The sequence below is a fragment of the Mytilus trossulus genome, chromosome 3 (genome assembly GCF_036588685.1).
Source record: "Mytilus trossulus isolate FHL-02 chromosome 3, PNRI_Mtr1.1.1.hap1, whole genome shotgun sequence".
Lineage (NCBI taxonomy): Eukaryota > Metazoa > Mollusca > Bivalvia > Mytilida > Mytilidae > Mytilus > Mytilus trossulus.
Window position 1 is genome coordinate 64,856,736 of NC_086375.1, and position 10,241 is coordinate 64,866,976.

The 10,241-nt window shown below is 33.1% G+C and overlaps 1 protein-coding gene across 1 annotated transcript; it reads left to right on the forward strand.

Moving 5' to 3' along the window:
• The first annotated feature begins 996 nt into the window (after positions 1 to 996).
• LOC134712121 (protein fem-1 homolog C-like) lies at positions 997 to 7,562 on the forward strand. The gene is made up of 2 exons (XM_063573293.1): positions 997 to 1,096; positions 5,332 to 7,562. Exon 2 carries the CDS (start codon positions 5,345 to 5,347, stop codon positions 7,253 to 7,255), a length of 1,911 nt encoding a protein of 636 aa, XP_063429363.1. The 5' UTR covers positions 997 to 1,096; positions 5,332 to 5,344; the 3' UTR covers positions 7,256 to 7,562.
• The last annotated feature ends 2,679 nt before the right edge of the window (positions 7,563 to 10,241 follow it).

Below are 10,241 nucleotides of genomic sequence, written 5' to 3' on the forward strand. Positions count from 1 at the left end.
TATAGTGGATTGGGAAACAAGTTTTTACAACTTATATTAATCCCTTTCCACTTTGCGGGTGCGAGTACTGCCTTGTAGCGGCATTAGCCTACTCTTTTTCGAAATCTACAAGGGTGTCTTTAACGTCCAAGAGATATGGCTCTCTCTTAACACGGGTCAGCCATTTATCGTCCCCGTCCGACGGACTATCATCGTTTCCTCAAGACCATACTCGCAAATGGTGTCAAGGGAGAGCCGAAAATTGAGTTCCTGAAATTTTCATCCCAAACGGGAATCGAACCAGGAACGGGAATCGAACCAAAATTTAGTATATATGCCAGTACATTTCGTCTACAAAAGACTCATCAGTGACGCTCGAATCCAAAAAAGTTAAAAAGGCCAAATAAAGAACGAAGTTGAAGAGCATTGATGACAAAAATTCCTAAAAGTTTTGCATTAATTTATGCTTCCATTTTAAAGTATCAAATTTAAAGCTAAATTCATCTTAATATCTATTTTACTCATGATACAAAATCTGTTTTAAAATACATGCTTTGTAAAACGACCCTGTTCAATATTTTTACTTATTTTTCCAATGATGTTAGTTCGGGCAGGTGCTATTTTTCTTTTTACAATATTTGCCTCTCAATTACATCTTAAATTTCTTCATAAAGCTAACGTGATAATCGTCTCCCAGTATGCATGTTTGCGTTACATCTATGGATAGATTAAACGTGATGCAGATTATGATATATATTTATTTCATGTATTCATGATGATTTGAGTGTATGCTCTATATTGATTTATTTTCGCTAAATGTGTCTTTTAATCTTAAAAAATGTTAATGATTATTTTTGGTTGATTTATTTTATTAAGTGTTAACTAAATGAAAGAAAGGTTCTTAAAAAAAAACTTATCCCCCCAGATGGAGTCAATATTTCCCTTAATATTCCAAAGGGAAATTCATAGAAACCATATATTTTCAGCATCAGTGAAACAATCAACCCTTCAATATAAATGGAATAGTCCACATGGCAGTAATTAATACCATAAAGCTATATTTAGAACGTTGGCATTATATGCATTATATGCATGATATTCTGTCAGCGTTACAGTGGTATGTATAATTTTTCTACGTAGTTGATTAGATCCTGATTTTTTTTTAAATGTTTAATATCTTTTTTAAACAGTTCACATGATGGTCATCTCACAGGTGGATGGACGCATACAATGATAATGATTAGAGATGAATTTATGTGCGAATACCTACAGACTTTTGATCCTCCGGAGGGCCGCGAGAGGTTATTTGAATCTTAAAAATGAATGGGGCTGCGCATTTATGTTTAATAAATTATCAAGCACATATTATTTCTTCTTTTTTTTGGGGGGGGGGGGGGGGGGGGGGTATGAATTAATTTGTTTTCCTTATATTTTAACTTTAATATTAGAAGTAAGAAACATATGTCTCTTTGTATTGGTCTTTCAATATATCGTGGATATATAAACTACACTACTAGGACGGCTGCAGTGCAGGCGATTTGGTGTCACGATATCACAGTAGCATGGGTTCGAATCCCGGCGAGGGAAGAACACAGATCTAACATTGTTGGGTTGATGTTTAGACGAGTTGTATAAACTACACTACTGTATATAGATATATAAACTACACTACTGTATATAGATATATAAACTACACTACTGTATATAGATATATAAACTACACTACTGTATATAGATATATAAACTACACTACTGTATATAGATATATAAACTACACTACTGTATATAGATATATAAACTACACTACTGTATATAGATATATAAACTACACTACTGTATATAGATATATAAACTACACTACTGTATATAGATATATAAACTACACTACTGTATATAGATATATAAACTACACTACTGTATATAGATATATAAACTACACTACTGTATATAGATATTTATCATATGTTTAGTAGTAAATACAGTAGTTTTGCATATGTGATAAATAGCCTGCTGTTTAATCCATATCGCGCAACTTTGATGCGCACCCTTTATCGCATACCCTTTATCACACCCCTAACCTTTATCGCATACCCTTTATCGCACCCCTACCCTTTATCACACCCCTACTTTTTTTTCTTCTTTTTTTTTTTACATTAAGTCAGTTTATTTTATTTTTTTTGCTAAAAAAAAAATTCTTCAAAATATGTCAATTTTTTGAATGACGTCATTGTTTGGTACATGTATGTGACGTCACGAACGACAAGTTTTCTATATTGTATGTGAAGTCACGAACGTCAAGTTTTCATATTTTTGGCACACTAAATGCAACTATAAAAAGTACAAAACACACAAATAAATACAAATTGTGAATAATAAACAAAATATTTTTTTTAAAGCAATTGTTCAGCACGCAAATTGTAAGGTGCTTCGGATAAGTAATTGAGCAGTTCTTTTAAGGCCTTTGAAACAAAACAAAAGTAGAACTAAAGGTAACCCAGTGCTATGGATCAGAAAACAGTTCATATAATATAATACTCTTTTGTTGAAATATATGATAAAGCGTATAATACATGGCAAAATCCGTATCACATGCCGTATCACCCTCGACCAATATCATCCCTCGGGCCTAAAGGCCCTCGGGCTGATATTGATGTCTCGGGATGATACGACATATGATACGGGTTTTGCCATGTATTATTCTCTATATAAACTACACTACTGTATATAGATATATGTTTGTACATTGTATGAACAACTGATTACTATACAACCTCCTTAAAACAAAACCTCCATATCATATATTAGATAAATCCTTGTAGAGATTTGATGATTTACAAATGAATTGTAGAAAGTTTTCGACAATTCTATACTATTGAGTTAACAAATTTTGAAATAATTCACAATGAATTCATGCAGTCAGAAATATAGCAGATATTTGCATTATTGCTTTTTACATTTTTCACATTCAAAATATCGCTACTGTATGTAACATTTCACAAAAAACGGTGGCATAATCCGTTTCACTGTAACTTGGCTTTAATTCAGAATTGATTAATGATGAGATTAACTGAAAAAAATATAAGATAAATGATACTGTTTGTAGAACTTATATTACATAATTCTAGCATATGTTTACTATACAAAGGGATTATATTCACATAAAGTCATAAATCACACTTATCAGTACGTAAATCTATACTTACACTAATGAAATATATTATGTATATTAATCTGTGTTTGTTCTTGGTTCACTTAGATGCTCGACGTTGATCCTATTGGACATTTGATATTTGAGATGTTTCTATTAACAGACCTGCAAGGTTTTTTTTTGTGTCCAAGGGATTGAATGTCATCAATAAAAATACAAAAAACATATTTAAGATAGTTTTAATGAAACAATTATTTAAAAAAAAACACACACGCACCCAAAAACATATAAATGTTCGGTGAATGTCTTATGACATTCCGGTTTGAAATCTTCATGAAGTTCAGTCACCTATATTAGAGTTTAGATATAATGATTTCATGCAGTAAAATGTAAAGCTCATTGAACTTACTTAAGGAGGCTCGAGGTTACAAATATTTCAGCAATGACCCTATTTTTAAAAATTTTATTTGTCTATTTAGTATATGATTAAGTTCATTTATAGAAAAAGAATAGCAAAATCTTATATTTAAAAAAAAAAATTACACTCGCGAGCCACCTTACGTAACAGTAAACACACTTTGGTTCGGTATATGATGATCTCTGTGTAATTGAGTTTTGTGTTGTTGGGCTGGTGTCCAATCAACGTATTACCAATATCTCGTTTGAATCATACTAGTATGTATAGATATCATGGATATACATGTGGAAAACATATACAAACTTCCTTTTTTTGGGGTACTAGTATATTTTCTTATTTATCTTAGGCATTTGAATGGTAGGAACAGCTGTGGATCTATGATTTTGAAAAGGGAGAGGAAAAAGAGGTGGGGCAAACTAAGCAACGCTTTGAGTAGAACATATAGAAAGTTTTATTCCGACGTAGTCGGTATAGTTTCGGTTTGTGCCCTTTGAACTTAAGGACGCTTAACTATGGCAACAGAGTACGCATGCTTTAAAATCCTTACTGTGATTGGACAAAATGCTGTCATGGTGTGTGATTTGGTTGTGTTTGAAAAAACGTCTCGTTAATTATATCGTGATGGAAAGCAAGTTAAAAACTATAAATATTTGAACTAGATTTTACAAAGATTTATATTTTTATTAAAATAATTGTTTTTCCTATAGCTCTTTGCATCCATGACAGCTATTTATTCGGGACAATTATATAATTTTTAATGTAATTAAAACTTTGTTGTACGAACGTACAGGACTTTTAGAACGCACCTACGCATTTGAGATTTCCGCGGGGTTTTGGTAAATGTAAACAGAAAGGTTATCGAAATGATAGTTTTAAACATATACTCAAATTTAAATACGTCGGATATCTTTTTTAAAGATAGTTCTTGTTTTTACTACGGATATCTTTTTTAAAGATAGTTCTTGTTTTTACTATAAGTTTCTTGTGTATAATTTGCAGTTTAGTATGACGTCCATTATCACTGAACTAGTATATATATATATATATATTTGTTTAGGGGCCAGCTGAAGGACCCCTCCAGGTGCGGGAGTTTCTCGCTGCGTTGCAGACCTATTGGTGACCTTCTATTGTTGTCTGTTATGTGGTCGGGTTGTTGTCTCTTTGACACATTCTCCATTACCATTCTCAATTTTATTTAAAAATGGATTTTCGGAAATACACAAATAGTATCAGGAACTGAAATCCATAATCACATTACTATGAAAAAAAAATTCAAAACGACTTTATAATTTTAAATATTTTAAGCTTTTAACTGATGACAATTGTTATTTGTTGGACAAAAATGTCTTGTAGAAGTTTCAATAAATTTTGGTGTGTTAGAAAAAGTTCATGGCAAAATATCTCATTCATATGATACAATCTTTAAGAGACACCATAAGTAACCTTAAGAGCAAATGTGTAACATCATCAAACCATAATAAAAAAAACTATTGCCACACGACAATAAAAAAACAACAAGGAAAATTCAAAACGAAATGTCTCTTATCAAATGGCTAAATCAAAACCTCAAAACACAGAAAACGAATTGAGGCATAATCCTGACTTAGAATAGTCATTTAATTTTGTAGAAATGGTAATTAAACCTGTTCGATTGTCGAACGTTAGGTTATTGATATGAAAAAACCCAAAGTTGTTTGTTGATACAATAATTGTTAATAGACAGTTGCATGAATTTCAAAGGTGAAAAAAGTCAATGTTCTGATATCTCTAATAACTTTTATTCCAGATTGATAACGAACATGGACTTTTCGGATGAAGATCTTCGGCTTATATCTAAAGGTGTACAGAAGTATATCACTGAAGGGAATTCACAGGATGTTATATCTAACCTGCAAAACTTTACTCAAGAACAAATGAGGTATATTGTAAACCATAAAATAAATGGAAAAACGAGTATGATAGTAGCATGTCAAATTGGAAACTTCGAGGTTGTGAAATTTCTCGTAGAAGAATGCTTTGTTGACTTAGAGCAAACTGGACTGACTCGTATAAATGGAGTTTTTGTTGATGCCACGCCTGTTTGGATAGCAGCAAAATGTAAGCAAAATGAGATTATGACATACCTCACAGAAAAAGGAGCAAACTTGAACAATCCAGGATCGGAACTGCCTTTGCTACATGTAGCCTGTCAAGACGGAAATACAACACTCATTGAGTTTTTGGCTGCAAACGGTGCAGATATTAATCTACCAGACAAAGACAATAAGCGATGTATTCAAAAATCATTAAACAAACCGGAAGTATTACGATGTCTGGTATCAAATGGTGCTGACGTTAATGTTCTTTTTGGGAAAAGACCACTGTTGCACTCTGCAATTCAACAAGATCTGTTAGAAGCTGTAGATATACTTTTAAATGGAGATATAGACTTACAAGCTACAGATTTTGATAAAACCACAGCATTGCAACTTGCTGCCATAGGTTATAAAGTTGAAATTACCAAACTGTTAATATCGAAAATGGATCTGACCTGTTCAACTACTATAGAAACCTATGAGCTACTTGGTGCTGCAGCCATAGAGAACAAGGATACCGAAAGAGCTTGCGAGCTTTGGTGGAACGCCATATCGATGCAGATTGACGAACCAATAGAATTTCCTCATAATACAGACATCATACGCTCTATTATTGGAGGTTATCCTGAACCAAAATCTCTTGAAGAACTACAGGAAACAGCCTCATCGTACCTGACACGTCTGAAAGTGCGTGCATTAATTGTCCGTGAAAGGTTTCTTGGACCGTATCATACTGATAATGTGTTCAAACTTATATTGCATGGTATGGAAATAGCTAGTGAAAAACTGTACGAGAAATCATTTCAAATACTTCAATGTGCATACACAAGAATGGTAGAACGGCACGGCTTACTTATTAAAGTTGAATTATATATCATAACCCAGATAGCATCTGTTTGCAGTTGCATTATGCTTGAGTACTTGGATAAAAGGAATGGATTCATACCTGTCGGTCAGTTGTTTTCTCTGGTAATGGACGTAGTTGATCAGTTAGAAGAAGGAACCAAATTGTTTAAAAAAGACCCAGAGAAATTTGGAGGAAAGAGTCCAGTTGTATATCAAGACATGATGCATGCATTGGTTGATATTTTGTACCTTACCTACAAGATGGATCAAGTGACTGATAATCGAACATTCATGAACTGTCTATATAGAGTGATATGTATAAACCCAACGGGAACCAATGGAAATTCAATACTCCATTTATCTCTTAGCCGACATCCAAACATGAAATTACACACAGATAGACCAAAGTTAGGTAACTGGCATTATGTCTTAGCAGAAATGTTACTTCAAAATGGGATGAATCCAAATGCCAGGAATAAAGATGGCGAAACGCCCCTCCATATATATTTACGTCATGCTAATAATATCTGCCAAGTAAACACGGACATAGTGAATCTTCTACGTCATCATGGAGCACACATCGATATTTGCGATGAATATGGAGTTAGTCTGTTTGCATCAGCTAAACTAGTTGGTGTCAAAATAGATTTGGTCAAAGATTGTTCTTTGATGTGTTTAGCTGCACATACATTAATACGTCACAAAATTCCATATGAAGAAGAACTTCCAGGCTTTCTTAATGATTTTGTGCGAATGCATATGTGTACAAGGACAAAAGGTATAATTTAGAACTATTTCAATGCATTTTATGAATTTTTTTAGATGTCAATGGATGGTGATGTTAAGTCCTATAAATCACTCAATTGAACCTCGCCCTTTTTAACATAGTTTTACTTTCATAGATTAAATATATTGTTAATCCTTTTGTCATGTTAATGGTTAATGGACTTGTGGTACCCTCGTATATTAGAATCCATATATCACAAATCAATCAAATATTTGTCAAATTTCATTATTAATTGTACAATAACACAGGATTAGTTTGCTTAATACAAATATATAATAACACATATAAAGGGATAACAGAACCCCCCCCCCCCCCCCAAAAAAAAAAAAAAAAAAAAAACAACACCCCAAACAAACAAAACAAACAAAACAAACCTAACCCATATCATAACAAATCACAGTAACCACAAACATCTGATTCCTTCGGGAAAAAAAAACTGTCGTACAAACAAAGTTGGACAACTAGCTACATATAGTCGACATAGCCTGAGTTTGTACAGACTTACAATAATGTAGGGTTGACCGAGTTCTTCGTTAAAAGAAATAGTATCATGTTATTTTCATGTTCCACCGAGATTTCATTTTGGTTGAGTTTTGTCTGCCCAGTACATTTAACATTATATGCAGTTCTTTTTTGTTGTTTGAAATAAATGCTATATCATCAGCACAGGTTGTAATGTACACATACATGGTTCCTCAATAAAAGGCTATTATACATACATTTTGTAGTATTGTGTTCAAATTCTGCCAAAATATTCTGCACAAAGATTTTGAACAGATGAGTATATTCCACCTGATTCCGCCCTGTTTGAACAGATGAGTGGATTCCACCTGACTCCGCCCTGTTTGAACAGATGAGTGGATTCCATCTGATTCCGCCCTGTTTGATCTTGAATCGAGTATGTATATCTTCCGGTGAAATCCCTTTTGAGATCAAGACAGTTAATAGCATTAGACTTGGGAAGTAAGTAGATGGTAACCCGTTTGTTTTCACAACCCATTGATGTAATAAAAAACCCGACATTTTATTTCTTAACCAAATGTGCGTACAGAATCTTCTAATAAAAACACAGATGTATTTGTTACGTTTGGGTTTACCAGTTCAATTGTCATATTGCTAATGACCACAATACACATTTGTTACAATGAATTTTATTAACTGATGGACCGATTATGTTCGTTTAATAAAGCTACAAACTGTGCAAAGCATTATTTGGAGTGTGATGTTATATTAATGCAAAAAAGAAGATGTGGTATGATTGCCAATGAGACAACTTCATAACACAGTACTGTTACGAAATTTTTACTTAAAATGAACTCTGCATTGCTCAATAAAACATGGTTTTATAGCCTGTGTTTCAGTGGAACATTAGCTTGAAGTGCTGAAACAACTTATTTTCATTCAAAAAATGGGCAAAGAGACATAAACTTATCATGAATGACATTATGTCACATCAAATATAAAAAAGAAGATGTGGTATGATTGCCAATGAGACAACTGTCCACAAGAGCCCAAATTACAAAGACATTAACAAATATAGGTCCCCATACGACCTTCAACAATGAGCAAAGCCCATACCGCATAGTCAGCTATAAAAGACCCCGATATGACAATGTAAAACAATTCAAACGAGAAAACTAACGGCTTTATTTGTATAAAAAATGAACAAAAAACAAATATGTAATACATAAACAAACGATAACCACTAATTTACAGGCTCCTGACTAGCTTGCGACAGGCACACACATAAAAAATGTGGCGTGTTAAACATGTTAACGGGAAACCAATTTGAAACCTCTCCCTAACCTGGGACAGTGGTATCACGGTGGGTATGGTTGTCCTGCGAGAGAACGTACTGTGCTGGTGATTTGGTCCTGACGGGTGCTGGTGATCAATGAAAAAATGTAAACAAAGACGAAAATGATGATTTTTGACGTTTTCACTTAGAAAAAATGGAAGAAAACAGTTGAGATTTTTCCATTTCGTTTCTTAGGGGTTCATATATAAACCATTACAAAAATGACCCTCTAAACTGTTCCAGTAAGCGTAACACAAAAATGCTCATTTTCAGAAAATCTCGAACTGAAAAAATAAAACAAAAATGCTCATAGAGTCCGCTTTCTATACCGCAATCCACACGATAAAACAATTTTGTGAAAAAACATTGCAATTTATTAAAATTTAGCATTTTCTCAGTTTATTCATGTCCTGATACTGTGCTGGTGGGTCCTGTCATTGTGCTGGTGGGTCCTGATACGGTGCTGGTGATTTTGGATAAGAAGTTGGTCATATTTGAAACAAATGTTACAAAATCAATAAAATTAGCCAGATAATTGTTTCCAACAGGATCTATGACTCCTATTTTAGCTCTTGTGCATCCATTTGGCTGTTTAATATGTGTTTTCAAATGATCTGAATAACATAAAAGGGCAACATCTTTCGTCCAATATCAGATAACAATTAATATATATTATCTAAAATAAGTTAAAAATTCCACAATACTAAATAATTTATTTTATGTGTCAATTTGTTCGAAAAATTTCGAAAAGAAGAGACTTTTTTTAATGTCATGATTATATGTCGCTTTTTAGATCTATGCTTAGCATTTATTTCAGATGACATGGACTCCTCACCCTGATGACCCTGCTGCCTTTCATAACTTTATCCGTATACATATATTGATAGATAAACAAAAGGCTGCATGCAACACGTATTTTTTTGTATTTAAAATGATTCGTTGTAACGAGAATATTTGTGGTGAATGGAAACTGTGAGGGTCACAATCTTAGTGATTTTATTTTCACTTAATTCTTGTTCTACTTAATACAATAATGAACTATAAATAATAATGCTTTGCAAGAAGTTTCCCCTTGATATATGTACAAAATTATATCTCTATTATTCATTGTCTGTGCTGTTTTGATACTATTGCAGTTTGCACATTTCGGAATTGACAGGCCACAGGAGGGGTCATAAACCGTACACGAA